The 16,286-nt window shown below is 34.1% G+C and overlaps 1 protein-coding gene across 1 annotated transcript; it reads right to left on the bottom strand.

The window, feature by feature from the left end:
* Positions 1-6,373: 6,373 nt before the first annotated feature.
* Positions 6,374-6,998, bottom strand: LOC124822609 (transcription factor bHLH140-like protein). The gene has a single exon (XM_047294631.2). It carries the CDS (start codon positions 6,950-6,952, stop codon positions 6,458-6,460), a length of 495 nt encoding a protein of 164 aa, XP_047150587.1. The 5' UTR covers positions 6,953-6,998; the 3' UTR covers positions 6,374-6,457.
* Between the last annotated feature and the right edge of the window lie 9,288 nt (positions 6,999-16,286).

Here is a 16,286-nt window from a genome sequence, read left to right as displayed (position 1 = left end):
AACAGTCAAATTCAAATGAAGAAACAGTGTCAAACTGGAGATCACATATATTATCTATATTTAATTAAAAAAACTAAGTCTGAAAACGCCATTTTTTAAATCCGCTCTCTGTTTTCTCCTTGCCGCAGATCGAAGTCCGGTTCTGTGCTCCAGTTATACGTTTGCCGCAGATCGAACTGCGGTTTCTGCTGACCGCAGTTCGAACTGCGTTAATCCTTGCCGCACTTCCAACTGCGGCTCTGATCCTTTCCGCACTTCCAACTGCGGCGATCACCTCCAGCGACCTCCGATCCGATCACGACCCACGAACCCAATCACGACCCACGAACCCAACCAAGCACATAATAGGAAACAAATATATTACATGATGGAAGCTACTAACCTGGACGCCAGTGAGGAACGCGAGCAAAGCAGCGTCGGATGCCAGAGACAGAGGACGGAGAGAAAAAGAGGGAGGAAGGAGGGGGTGTAGGTCTAGGGTTTTACTGAGATGCGGCAGGGAGTGAGATGCGGCAGGGGAAGAAGAAGAAGAGTTAAAGTGTTAGGGTTTCAAATTTTATTAACCTTTTTAAACAATTTTTTTCTCTCTCCTCGTTGACTGCGAAAGGGCACACTTGGAATTATAATTTTTTTTGGAGGTGCAGGATGAGGGTGGTGAGGTGCAGGGAGAATGACTCAAATGGTAAATATGGTGTTAAGCTGCTGGAATGTATAAAATAATGGACACATAATATGAAGTATTGAATCTGGAAAAGGGTTTATTATATGGCAATTCTTTTGTTGTAAAATAAATTTGATGTTTATACCATAAGGACTTAGAAGGTACATAACATAATTGGTTGTCTTAATTGGTTAAGTTTATTTTGATAGCTAATGTATGATTAACAAGTAGAATGTTCCAAGTCTGAAACCTTATAATTTGTATGTGACATGAATATTATATCGTGAATGAATAAGTAAAGATCAACTTACTATTGGATTTACTATATAATATAAGGAATGACTGTATATCATATGACATGTGTAAGCTCTTCCTTTTTAAGGAAAGTACAACCAAATATCATATGCCAAACATGCATTTGCACTTGTACACATTTAGTTGTCCTAAATGCGTGTGATTCAATCTTTAAATACTATATAACCACTTTCTACATAATTATACATTTGAATATTATGTTGCTTATACATTTGAATATTAGATGAGATAATTGCCATACATATGCCACAATCTCACCTAGTCATATTATATCTCATTACCGAATTTGAGATATGAATTTGTCTACTTTCATGTGTAGGTAGTTTCGAAACAACATGGTTTTGACTGCTACCACCATTTTGTTTGTATATTATAGGGATATTTGTGAAATTGTCATTCGTAATGATTTTTTCTCTACAACAGTTTTACAAGTTTGGAATTTGTAAGTTCAACCTTCACAAACCATGAAAATACTCTCATATTGCATTCATGTATTGATTCTAACATTATTTGTTCATATTGAAGGTATTTGCATCACCTCTGCATCGAGAGAAAGAACTAACTAAATACTTATCTAACTGTTCATTACAAAATTATTCTAACTTAATTATTTTTTTTGTAGATCTTTAATGATTCATCTCCAGTGGAAGCTCCAGACATTGAAGACATTGAAGACATTAAAACCAAGTGAGCTTCTTTTATTTTAAGTGTTAGTAAATTGTAGAAACTTAACTACAATGTAGTGTAGGTTAATGTGATATTTGGATTTAATATATGGTTTGATGTACAAATTATCTATTAAATATTATTAGATATTTTAATGTTTGAAATGAATTTCATTATGTTAGTTTAATTGAATATGTTTATTTCATGTTATATTGATTATAAATTGATTCATGAGATGATAATACTGGAAATTGATTGTAAATTGATTGGATATGTCAAATGTAATAATGAATTTTTTTTAAACAAAACAAGTTTTTATGGTAGGTGAACAATGTATGTAATAAAAAGTTAATTCTGAAAACATATATTATGATGGGTGAACAATTACTTGTCATAATATATTCAACATATTATGATAGGTGAAAAGATCCACGTCATAAAACACTACATATTATGATAGGTAGATCCAGCTACATCATAAAATATTCGTTGTATTATGACTGATAAGTGAAAACCTATCATAATACACTGAACCTATTATGATAGGTGACAAAAAGTACTTCATAATATGTTGAACCTATTATGAAGTAATTTTCTACTACGTAATAAAATGCCCAAACATATTATGATGCCCAGAACTATGATGTAAGGCCACCAGTCATAATAGGTCAATTTTACCAATCATAAAATGCGATTTTTCCACTAGTGTAAAGAAGTTTTGATGAAGTATTTGAAGATTAGAAGAAACTATTCCTCAATATATTGATCAAATTAAAGCTTTTGTAATAAGCCAATTGTAGAAGTTTACTAGACTTAGCATAGAACAATGCATTACAACTTTAAGAGACCTTAAAGAAAAGGCATATTTCAAAAATGCATCTGAATAATCGATTATCACATAGGATACTCAATTATCTAAAAAAAATAACTTTTAAAAAGGCTAGCAGATAATCGATTATCACTTGGAATAATCAATTATCTTAGGAAAAATTACTTTTGAAAAGGTTCATAAATAATTGATTATTACTTGGAATAATCGATTATCTATAGTTATGAAAAAACTCTTCAACTTCTTACCTAATTTCAAACTTGGGCCTATAAATACCTCGTTTATGAGAAATTTCGAAGTTACTTAATATTTCTGAGAAGTTTAGTGTTTATCTTAAGAAACTATTTGTGCTTCAAGTATGAGCTTGTAAATCTTTGTGTTGGTAGAAATAAGTGCTTCCATTAGTCTGTTTAAGTGAGTTCACATTTATTGTTGCATGCTTAAGCTTTTCACCCTTTTGTGTGTCAAAAGGAACTGTTGGCCCTCTCTTGTACTTTAAAGAGAGGTGAACTCTAACCTTTACTTTACTCAGTCATTTGTAAGTTATGGGTATTTATTAGTTATTAGTAATCACTCTTTTAGACAGATGAACAACTTGACATAGGATCTTTTTATCTAAACTAGTATAAAATCACTTATGGAAGTTTTTCTATCCCTACTTTTTTTAACTTGTTGTTCTTGTTTGAAGTAAACTATTTTGCTTATAAAATCAATTTATAAAAAAAGGGACAACTTTTAAAAGGCATAACTTTTATTAAAGAAACTAATTCATCCCCTCTTTGTTTGTATCTACCCACGAACATTCTACTGCGTATTTCTACACACTAGTCGTAGGATGTCTTGTATTAGTGGACATATTGGAACTTTGTGTGTTTTGCGACATTTTTTTCGTTTGATTCTCAACTTGATACACTACTCAATTTTGAACTAACCCTCTTTTGATACAAAAGTATGTCCCATCGGGCATGCCAATTTGTTTCTTAAGGATTTAGTCTTGATTAATTTCCTATTATTGTTCAAAACTAAATCAACTTGATATGAGTTATTTTTCACAGTGGAAGCATACACTCATTTTTAAATCTAAATGAAGTGTTTTCACATCTCAATGTCAATGAAAAGGATTGTTGATTTTTGTGAACCTATTTCACCCAAACACTTAATAAATTTGATATCTTTCTTACTTGGATTTCAATGAGAATCTTGTACATAAATAGTTTACATTTTTGTTTCTTTTTATTTTTTTGATAAATATGAAAATGGAAGTACAACAACAATGGATGAAGTGTAATGTAAAAGTGGTGAAACTCGAAGTGGTAGGTGTGGAGATAGAAGAAGTTGCAATAAAATGGCAAGAACGATAAAGTAAATTGCAAAAAGTAAATTATCATGGAAAGTAAAGGAACTTATTGTAACATAAATCAATAAAAGTGGTGACCCAAATTACAATAATCAACACTAGATTAACCATTTTTTTCCGTTTGCAATGTTTTAGAATGTATGTATTGTTCCACAATTTGACACCATTTTAAAATACAAAATAAACCTATTTATATTTTTTAAGTCTCTTTGGACAGTTACAAGATTTGAATTCAAAATTTGAACAAGTTACATTATAAACCTATAACCGCCCTAAAACTACTCTTAGCAGTTTCATGGTCCACATGGCTTAAATAGTTGATATCCACTAAGTTTCCATTATAGTTATGGCTTTCTTCTTTATTTGCTTCTTGGTTTTCATCAATAGTTGTTCTTGATTTACTTTCTCCCTCAATTGACATTCTAACAAGGAATAAATAGCTGACTTCTAACGAGTTATATATTCGTCTTATGACATCCATCTCATAAAGAAACACTGAATTTGCTCACTCCATCTCTATAGAATATAATTAATTATCTTTGGTTTACAACTAGTGAAGTTCGGGAAGCACAAAACAAATCCCTGATAATTCTTGAAGGGACTATTGTCCTTCCCTCACACCATCCATGTAAGCTTTTATGTGCTATGACCCTTCATTCTTCATTCTTCGTAGAGCTTGATACTCAATCGATTGAGCCACATAAGGTTTTATCTTTGATCAATTAAATGTAACTAATTTCACTAGTATAGTAAAGAAAAACAACATCGGTTATTTTCGTTTATAGGTAGTGGTTTCACAATTGAGGCATATACAGGCGAGGCAAAAAGGGGTAGGCTTTTTGCATCGGTTCTGAACCGAGGAAAAAAGGTGTGTGCTTTTGCCTCGGTTGGATTGAACCGAGGCAGTAGAGGGGTTTTTTCTTCTTTTTTTGTGTTTTTTTTTTGTTTTCACCATTCGTTAGGTCAGTAGAGGCAAAATCAACGCCTACCGCTCCATCTCACACCACCATCATCAAAGATTCCTAATTGCGAAGAACAAAGAACGAGGACGGCGCGCTCCCACCACCATCTGTAGAGAATCAATCAAACACCACTACTCCTACAGAGAATCAATCAAATATAAAACAACCCAATCGAAATCAGAAGAAAAGGGAGGGTCAGAACTGAGAAAATAAGAAGAAGAAGAAGAACAAGAACAAGAACGGCCACCGTGCCCTTGCGCCCCGCCACGTCTCTGTCGCGTCTCCGCTGCGCCTCGCTCTCGCCAACGAAAGAAAATGGGAGAAAAGAGAGGAGCGGCGCAACTTCTGTCTGAAAATGGCTCTGTTCGGGAAATTTAACCCTAAACACATGTTATTACCTCGGGTTTTTTTAACCGAGGCAATAAGGGTCTACGGCCTCAGTTCTATAAAGAACGGATGCCTAAACCCTCTCAAAAAATAAAAAATAAAAATTTCAGCTATTTTATGTCTTGGTTCTTTAAACAACCGAGGCATATACATTTGTGGTAATTACAAAAATATCACTAGTCAGTTTAAGGCATCGATTCTTTGTGAACCTAGGTATATACACTTACGATAATTACAAAAATGTCATCGCATCATTTTTTGTTTCGGTTACAACTAAACCGAATGCAAATGCGTGAGTTAAAAAATTTTTTACTTGTGTTTTAACCTTTGTCCCCGCAACGACTCTCAATATATTGTATAATTTCTTTCTACTTGGCTATGTTCGTTACAAATTTTGGATTCCTTTTATCATATTTATTTCAGAAACACATGAAATTTAGCCACCCTTTTCGTTAGAAGCAAAATTACAAAATCCGAACCAAAAGCATATCACGCGTTTTAGTACAGAGAAATAATAAAGCTTTACAAAATGGAAGCTATCATTTCAAGTTCTCATTATTCAATAAAAAAACATTATACGAGTTAAAAAAGATTATAACAGTGAAATTCAAGCACTTAATGCAACTTTACATATAATAATCCAAAATATTAACAAAGCATGTCAGATATTATTATTAAACTGGTACTTGCCAAAACAACACAGACCCATAAGAAATAAGATATTGTAATCGTAAAATAAATTTGCTATAAACAATTGCAACAGAAACAGAAGAGGAAATTGGAAAGAAAAAAGTGAGTACACTGAAGAGAGGTAGAAAGAAAATCGATTGTTACTTAAAATATTAAAAAAGTTATTTATACCACAAGCAAGAACCCTATTCTCAAAGAAAGAGTTCCACATAGACTAATAGTGAAACAGCCACAACCATTTCACATGAATGCATCAAGAACAAAGTGTTTGTTGCATATATTACCCTAACATTAATTAAGAATTCACCACGTAACATTACACATTACATTAAATGTAATGTCTACACTAAGCTTTCCCAAGTTATCATATATATATATATATATATATATATATATATATATATATATATATATATATATATATATATAGAGAGAGAGAGAGAGAGAGAGAGAGAGAGAGAGAGAGAGAGATGTCATAAACGTATTAAAAATTATAAGAACTTGATAATTTCATACTATCAACTATGGGCATAGCCCATATAAAAGTAAAACACATAGAAGCAAAGAGGGTTGAGAAAGTAAGAGACTAATTAAGCTGGCCAATATTTGAAAGAGGCATCGAAGTAGGTGGTGTCTTCACCATGGAAGCTGCATTGTGGTGGTGGAAGATGAGGAAAGTTGTGCATGTTATGATCAAGTGGTGGATTTTGCTGAGGGAAAATGAACTGTTCAGAAGGGTCAGAAGGGAAGTAGAAATCAGTAAGGTACATAGGGGAGAGTGAGTCGTTATCATCTAAGAAATTGATCATGGTTTGGTGGAGCCAAATCTGAGTTTTGAGGTACTTCACATACTGAATGGCTTCCTCCAACATGGACACTGTGTCCATCTTGCTTCCACCAGGGACCATGCTCTGCAAGATCTTGAACCTGTCACTGATTCTGTGCCTTCGTTCTCTTGCTGCCACGCTCTGAGGATCGGTGGAGAGCCTCACTCCTTTGCATTTCTTAGCACCCTTTTTCTCCTTGCTTCTGTTTGTCTTTGAAGAGGATCCTGCATCAGATGAAGCAGGGTGAGTGTAATCCATTGCTTCTGCTACAAGGGTGTTGTTGCAGTGGTGAGGTGAGAGGTAGTGGAACTTGACTTGGATTTGGTAGGGAACTAGGTCACTTTTAACACGTTTTATAGAGAGAAGAAATATGAACTTTGTTTGTTCAATGATTTTGATTTTGATTTTTGAATGAATGAAAAAGGAGAGATGTGGACGTGTGAGTCTGCCAATTTTTGCTTTGGGTATGGATAACGCATGGAGTATTCTTGTTTGTAGATATAATCAATCAACAATTTTAAATAATAAAAGTTCTAAAATTTATAATATAACCCTTAAAATATTAATACTATGGAAGATTCAAAACACATAAATGATATAGGAAACAATATGTTAAATACATGACTCTAATACCTTTTTATTAATTGCTATCTTTTAATCCTATTCAAGTGGAAAGTATATATAAGGATTAAATCTCTTAAACTATTTAAATTTATCTAAGAGTGTGTGATATATCTCTCAAAATTATTATTTCATATACAGAAATATAATTAAGAAAATGTTCTAAGCGGATATATAAAAATATAGTTAATTCTGAATTATGTCATACTACTTTATCTATCAATAGGTATGTGAATTTGAATCAATAATAAAAATAATATACTAGAAATATATGGCTACACTCCTGAAAAAAAGTCTCATTGGAGGTGTAAACATTGAGTCAAAATGTTTGTATTTCGGTGGAAATTATAATTTCGTTTGGTTTTTTTAGGCTTATAGATAAGTTAGACAAAAGCAATAATTATCAGATTTATGCTTTGACCCACCCAGGAATTTTTGTTTTTTAATTTCACACTAAGTCTTCTTTTGGATATGCTGCTCCTCAGTTTCGTGTCTTTATGATTTGTTACCTTTGATTAGGTATAGTACATATATCTCTTCAAAACGTGACCCACTTGCATTGCAAGAGGACTGGAAAAAGAACAAAATCACAAAGCTCTTTAGCAAGTAATTAATAGGCCATCTGTTCATCTTTTGATTCAAAGCTCAGAGGTGATCAAAGAGAAAGTGAGTCCCTTTCCCCTCAAATCGAAGCAAAAATGTTTTATGGTTGAAGCATGTCCAAATCCAGTGAGCAAACAGTCCATTAGTTTCTCTCTTTATTGTGTACGGTTTGTGCTTTTCACCCTTAAGTTGAAGCCAGTTAAAAAGAACAACCCTCTATCAAACAATGGCTTAATTATGTTATTTTACTCTCAGTTTTCATCTATATTTTGTCTTTCTTATGAATTTTGTATTAGTTTTATCCTTACATTTTATAAATGAATGTATAATGTCATCAACAGAATAGTTTGTGACAAACATTTTTGCATAATATATTAAAATCGAATGTCCTCGCAGTTGTGGGAGCTGATATTTAATTTTAATCCATTAAGGTCATTTATTATATTATAAATCATTTAATGTCATCGACAGTAAGAAAATAACATTAGTATAAAGATTATGGCAGAAATGAAATGCAATTTTAATTAAAAGTTTAAAGACTAAAAATATAATTAATTGTAAAATTATTTAACATTGGACTATCTCATGAAATAAAAACAGGTTTTGTTTTTTCTGGGTGTCCTTCATGTTACTATTCATGTTTTTTGTTTCATCTGGGTAATGCTGTTTATATGATGAGATCGGGAAAGAGCTTAAGGTGGAATCAACAATCAGCACATCTTTTCAAGAAAAACAATCAAAGTAGTATTCCACTTGAATAATAAAGCTTTAAAGCTTCAATTTTAAAATCCCACACATCCCGAAGAAAACAAAGTTCTGTTTTTTCACCTGTATCTTTGTTGGGGCATCTTCTAAAAGCAATGTTTTATTTAACATTTCGCTATATCTCATTAAGAAAATTTCATATCACTTTTGTATCATGAAAGGGTCCAACATGCACCATAAATCTGAACAAAGTGACCTCATCTTAAATTGCTTCTTTTTATTTATCTCCCTTTTAACACTACTTGGAATACTCTACGTTTTGTGAGAATACAATGATGATGACATACATATATAGATGAAGCAAAGCAATAGCAGAATTTGTTCTGTTACATAAATGATGAGATAGAAGCTTCCTGAGAACACAAAGTAAAAACATTGGTAGTAATATAAGTAACTTACAGGAGATGGAAAAATTAATGAAGTCAGAGACAAAGCGGAATACAAGTACGAAGTGGACAACTACAGCCACATGTGGCTCTGGCTTTCATGACAGAGGACGGAAACAAGTGTGTATATATGTACTATTTAGACGAGGATATATAAATTTAGCTTCAAAAATATATTAAATATATATTTAGTTCCTGTATTATACATCATTTTTCTAAAATTTTATTTCTTTTTCTCATCGTATCATTCATTATTACGTGACCTTTTTTCCAATTCCCTTCTCTTTCAACCTGATTTAGCAAGATCCTTGAAAAAAATTTTAAGAGTAATAATGATTTTAGAAAAATAAAATATTATAATATTTTTAACAATAAAAAGTTTAAACTGTAAATAGACTTTGTGAGACCCTAAATAATTAAGCTCTGAAATACATGTCAAATCAGAATTTAATTCCTTTTTATCCTGATGGAATCCTACTTGGCTTAGTCTTCCTTTTGTATTTTTACTTTTCCTAGCTTAGCTCTTAAGGAGTATGGGTTACTATAAATACCCAACTCCTCTCTTGTATTGGGACTTTTGAGATTAATGAGAATTGAGTTTTCTGAATTAGAAACTTTTCTCTCTTGAAAGTCATAGGCTAGAGAGTCCAAAGACTCCCTCTAGCCACCTTCCAAGCACCATTCCCATTTCCATTTTTCAATTACCACCGTACTTCTCTCTCACGTCACCTTTCCCCCACTCTAAACCATTAATTCACTGCCACATCTGCAGCGCTTCAACGACACCTCACTACACCTTGCGCGTCTTCGTTTCAAGAGAGCATTTCTCTCTCGGGTCCCTCGTCTCCCTCGTCTCCAGCCATGGTTCTTCACGGTGAGTCTTCTATCCTTGCAGATTCACTTTGTCATTCTCGTTTCTCTCTCGTCACAGCCTCTTCCACCATTTTGTTCATATTTTGACCGTTTAAACACCTCTCTTCACATCGTTTTCCATTTTCCACCGATTGAACCCTCCTTTATTTCGATCTAAACCTTTTCCACCATTCAATCTCCATTTATCACCGTTTAATCGGTCCAAATCGAGTCTATTCCCACTTCTAGGGTTTCATTCGAGTCTCTCAGGTTTCCACAGATTAAATCCTAAATTCTAGGGTTCCATATGTTCAACCTCAGTTTTCCCTTCGCTCTCTAACTTCTATTCTATTCCGCTGCGTCTTCATCTCTCTGGAGGAAGCTTCGAGGAGTCCGCGTCGCGTCTTCGATCTCTCCTCGGGCGTTCGTCCATCAAGTGGTATCAGAGCAAGGTCGAACACGCTTCGAAGATAAGTACCGATTTCCTTGTGTCTTTTCGCTTTGTTTTGATTCTGAGTTGTTCGGTTTAATTCTGAGTTAAGTGTTTCGCGTCTCTGTTTCGAGTTTTCTGTTGTTCTTGCGTTGTTTCGCGTCTCTATTCATTCATCTTATTTTGTCTCGGTTTGATTTTGATTCTTTGCGTTTTGTTCCGTCAATTTCTGAGTTGTTCATCATTTTCCTGTACTGTCTTGTGTTTAACTTTTGTGTCTTCATTGAATCAATTCCATATGTTTGTTCTGGTTTGAAGTTGAACTATTGTGCATCTTATTCAGTGATATGTGTTTTCATGTGTTTAGGTTTCCAATTTCTGATTCTGTGCTTAAATTTGTGCTTTGAGTCTTATATCATTTTATTCGGTGAATCCAATTTGTTTGAGTCTTTTATTTTCTGAATCTTATTCTGTCATGTTGTAGTCTTGTGGTTTGTTTTTAATTGTCATTTGAATTTGAGCTTAACTAGTTGTTGCTTATGTTTTGTGATTCATTTGAGTTGCCTGCACTGAGTAAGTTCTGCTCACCATATATAAGCTATGACATTGTATTAATGAGCTTGGTGGCAGATTTCAGTGGTAGAGATAATGAATCTCATGTTTTTTTTTTCTATTAATGTTTGTTGATAGCTTTGCATTGGTTCACAACACTAATTTAGTGCATAATTTGTTTCTGGTTATTTCTGCACTTGACTGAGAATTTGGCATTGAGATGCATCTGATTGATTGAGCCAGTACCACGTGCATACTATATAAGCAATGAATTGCTTTGGCAAAGCTTGGTTGCACTGAGAAAACTCTAGTAGAGTCTTATTTGCAGTTGGCCGAACTGCATATTTCCTTGCTTGAGTCATTTGCTTTATTTTTGTTCATTTCAGTAGTAGATCATTGCTGGAATTCGGTGTATTAATTCTAGAGTCATTTGTGTCTTGCATTTGGTGTTGTTTAAAATTCTGTAATTTTTTTTTTGAGTTGAATCATTTGTTTCTATCATGACTTATATCTTGTGAAGTTGAATTGAAATAGAAGTCAAATTCTATGTTGTGAATTGTAGCAAAAGAAAGTGAAAGTATAAAAGCATGAGTTCTTGTGATTTGAAAAAGAAAAAGCAATTAGAAAAGAAGTATTGATTGAACCACATAAAGAGTCAAGTGGCAAGTGCAATTCACAACACAGTTTCACTCCTAATGTTTCTCTCCTTTTTCTGGTTCATCATATAATTGGATTGGAGTGAACATTTTAGAGCAATTGGCAATGCATTATTCTATTTCAGTTGCAAATCTGTGTGGTCATGTATGATTCAACTTGAAGTGATTTTTATTGTTTTTAAAATCTGTTCTAGTTCTATTCCTTAGGTTCTATTTGTTGTGCTTACTTTGATCAAAAGCTTTGTTTCTTGATTGTCATTGTTGAATGTCTTAGTTTTGTCTCAATGCATGTGCATTCTATTCTGCTGTTCCTAATTGAAGTTTTTGTTTGTTTTTGTAATCTGGTCTGGAGTTTATCTTGAGTCAGTTTCTCTGTTGTGCTGTCAATTCCTTTGCTTTAGTGGCTGTCCTGTTCTGTTTTACCTGTCTGTCCACTACTTTGATCTTAGCCTAGCTTGATTGAGAAGTTTTTACACTTTGGTTTCTGGAATTTGAAGGAAGGTTTGTGTGCTTGGTAGTATCTTAGGTGGTGGTGGTCTGAAAGATTCTCCAGCTTTGAACTGCCAAGGGAGAATCTCCCTTCCAAACCTTTTCATTTATGAGCTTTAAATTTTTAAAGAGAAACCTCAGTGCTGTGAGCTTAGTAAGGCTAATTTAGCCTAAATTCCTTGGCATTTGCAAGAGAGTTCAGTTTCATTTAACCATTTGTTGATTGTGTTCATTGTGCAGGAAAAGAAATTGGAGTAATCAGATTGGAGCAACTGTGATTTGTTGCAACTGGAACTGCACTCACTGTTTTTTTTTTATTGATTATTGATTTCCTGGAACTGTATTTGTGCTTGTGAATCTTTAAACTGTCATTGCATTCATTTTAGTTAAAACATTGCTTGCTGAATTCATGATGTGTTTACTGTTTTGAAAATGAAGTGTGATTTCATTGTTTAATTGGGCAAGTTGAATGTTGATTCTGATTTGATAAGACCTATGGGAACTTGGTAGATGCATAGGATTTTCAATTAATGTGCTGATTGTTTTATGAGCATTTCTGGAAGTGCATCAACATTGTTTTAACTGCCAATTTCTGCATTGCATCATGTTAATCTTTCTCTATTGATTTGATTAGCTTGTGGAGGTTGTCTAATCAGTTGGATTAAGGTTTGAACTTCATATATTTGAATCTGATGAAAATTGAGTACATTGGCCTATGAGTGCATATCAGAATTTCAATGAAATGATTTGAGAGCTTAAACAGCTGAGATTTATTTGTGCAGATTTCTATTCTGTTTAAATTCATTGTTTAATGTTAGCTGAATTTTCTGCATTACATCATATCACTCTTTGTCCATTGGTTTGATCAGATTTTGATTAATTTGGAATGATTGTTTAATCAATTTGGTTTCAGCTTAGATTTTACATTTCTTTGAATCTGGTACAATGACCATTTGCATGTGTCTAATAGAATCTGGTTTGATTTTGGTGTGTGCAGAACTGATTTGTTTGAGAGTTTAGCTTAAGCAGGAAATTACTGAGAAAACAGCAACCTAAGCATTTAATTTGGAAGCTTTGAACTAAAGGGAGTTATCTAGTTTAATTGCTTCTGACTGTTTAAACTCTTTTGGATTTAAATTGTTCATTGTTGAATTACATGATCTGCTGAATTGGTCTGAATTATCTGTGCAGAGTTGTTTTCATTGGAATTCAATTTGCGTACAAGTTTACTTGAGCAGCAGCAGAATTTTAATGGAAATTTTAGAAAGCTTGTGCAGCCAAGAGAAAGGGAAGTTCTTACTGCCCTATATTTTTTTTTTGTGTGCAATCTGCTTAGCTAAGGGTTTGTAAGTGACAGAAACTTTGTGCAATTGTTTGTAGGATGATACTAGCAAGGAGATTCAAGAGAATTGATTCCAGCAACATCAAAGTTGAGCAACAAAGCTGAATGAAGTGGACCAGGACCAGGACCGTAGCAGCCTAGTATAGTTTTCTTTTAGTTTCAATTTTGTTTGTAATAGGCTTGTGTTAGCCTACTGTTAGCTTTAGCTTGTTTTGTAAAAAGGCCTTTTATAAAGTCCAAGTATTTGGAAGAGTCCTTGGTGCTCTTTCAAACTCTTGGCAACTTTATTTGCTTTTATTTTTAGCATAGCTAGACAGGTGAATGTGTCTTGTTAGCCAAAGCTACAAGCTTCACCATAGGAGTAGACTTTAATATTGACTTAATTTGTGTATTTCGTAGGGGTCATTAGAGTCCGCTGGTTTCTTTAGTGTTTTTTTTGTTTCTTTGATTTTTGTGTTCACGTTTAGGGTTGATTAGGCTAAAAGGGATTAAACTCTAAGCCTTTTCACATTAGAGTCCGAGAGTATAGTCTTTTATTTGTGCTTAATTGTTTGAGTTGTGTACTTTGTTTCTAAAGGTGATTTTAGTTTAAGGGGTAATTAGTTAGTAGCCTAAGACATTTCTGGCAAGGCAAGACTTGGTACTTAAGCAGCTCTTTAGCTCACCTCTCTTACCTGGGACTTGTCTAAGTGAAAGTTTTGAACCCTTTTGATTAAGAAAACTTTTAAAAACAAAGATGTCTTTTTATGGTTCATATAGGTCTTCTAGGTTAGATAAAGTTGATGAAATGTTTAAACAAGCTAGGAATCTTCCATCATTTGGTAAAGACATAGGTGCATTAACATACCTAGCTTGGGAGAAAGAAATTGATAAAATAAATCCTTGGTTTTATGAAGAGAGTGAATATTATGTCCTTAGCATATATCTCTCTAAGTTAGAAGAAAATGCAAGTGAGTGGTGGGATGAAAGACAATATCATGTTAGGAAAGGTAGGAAGTCTTCCATACGTGATTGGCATGATTTAAAAGCTTGCATGAGAAGAAAGTTTGTGCCTTCAAGTATTAAAAGAAACCTAGAATTAATTAAGGATTGCATTGATGATGGAAAACTTTTTCTTGAGAGTTTAAAGGATCATGGGTTTCTTCGTAGAGAATTAGAATTTGGGGCAAGACTAAAGGAGATCAAGGATAAGAAAAGAGAAAGAGAGATTGAGAGAAAAGAAAAGGAAGAAAGGAAAAAAGAAGAGAAGAGAGAGAGAGAAGAAATAGAGAAAAGAGAAAAGAGAAAAAGAGAGGAATTAAGAAGAGAAGAGAGAAAAGAAGAAGAAAAGAAAGAAAGGCAAGAAAAAGAGAAGAAAGAAAAGGAGAAATTGTTACTGATGACAAATCCTATTCTTTCAAAGAATGTGGAACCTAAAAGGGAAGGTTTCCAAATCTTTACTTCTTTTCCAATAATTGATTACTTTTCAATTTTTGACTTCTCTTTCAAACCAATTGTCATGAAAACATTTTCAAAATATGACAATTCAAATCTTGAGTTATTGTTATCTTTAAGAAAACAATTAACTCAAGATAAAATTGAATTTGGACTTCTAAGATTTTCAAAGATTACTAATCAAAGTATTAGAAGTTCTTATTCTCTTGTTTTTAAAGAAAAATTCTTTCTTGGATTGATATTAACCGAAGATATATTTGATGTGTATTGCAGATTCGTGTTTGATCCAGGAGGAAGAAAACTAGATCTAAAAGAATAAGGCCATTCTAAGATGGCCATGCTCCCAAAGATGGTGTGGAGCTTCTTCATAAGGCGATTGCCAGATTTGAGGACAAATCTTTTCTTAAGAGGGAGGGCATGATGGAATCCTACTTGGCTTAGTCTTCCTTTTGTATTTTTACTTTTCCTAGCTTAGCTCTTAAGGAGTATGGGTTACTATAAATACCCAACTCCTCTCTTGTATTGAGACTTTTGAGATTAATGAGAATTGAGTTTTCTGAATTAGAAACTTTTCTCTCTTGAAAGTCATAGGCTAGAGAGTCCAAAGACTCCCTCTAGCCACCTTCCAAGCATCATTCCCATTTCCATTTTTCAATTACCACCGTACTTCTCTCTCACGTCACCTTTCCCCCACTCTAAACCATTAATTCACTGCCACATCTGCAGCGCTTCAACGACACCTCACTACACCTTGCGCGTCTTCGTTTCAAGAGAGCATTTCTCTCTCGGGTCCCTCGTCTCCCTCGTCTCCAGCCATGGTTCTTCACGGTGAGTCTTCTATCCTTGCAGATTCACTTTGTCATTCTCGTTTCTCTCTCGTCACAGCCTCTTCCACCATTTTGTTCATATTTTGACCGTTTAAACACCTCTCTTCACATCGTTTTCCATTTTCCACCGATTGAACCCTCCTTTATTTCGATCTAAACCTTTTCCACCATTCAATCTCCATTTATCACCGTTTAATCGGTCCAAATCGAGTCTATTCCCACTTCTAGGGTTTCATTCGAGTCTCTCAGGTTTCCACAGATTAAATCCTAAATTCTAGGGTTCCATATGTTCAACCTTAGTTTTCCCTTCGCTCTCTAACTTCTATTCTATTCCGCTGCGTCTTCATCTCTCTGGAGGAAGCTTCGAGGAGTCCGCGTCGCGTCTTCGATCTCTCCTCGGGCGTTCGTCCATCATATCCACTCTGCCGTGCCTTGAAAGACACGCCCATCATTTTCCCAGGGCATTAAAAACGCACCAATCACCACATGCACACACGCCACCTGTCGCGGGAGAAGCTTCCATTTCAGAGTTTGGTGTACAGGTGTCGGCTTGGGAGACGTTCGTTCAAACGAACGTGAGTTTAACAAAACCAGATTTTTGAAAACTCTCTCTCTCACCTGCACCACTCATCTTC

This window comes from Vigna umbellata, chromosome 11 (assembly GCF_029865625.1).
Source record: "Vigna umbellata cultivar VRB3 chromosome 11, Vumbellata_1.0, whole genome shotgun sequence".
NCBI lineage: Eukaryota > Viridiplantae > Streptophyta > Magnoliopsida > Fabales > Fabaceae > Vigna > Vigna umbellata.
This window is presented reverse-complemented; position numbering and strand designations above follow the sequence as displayed.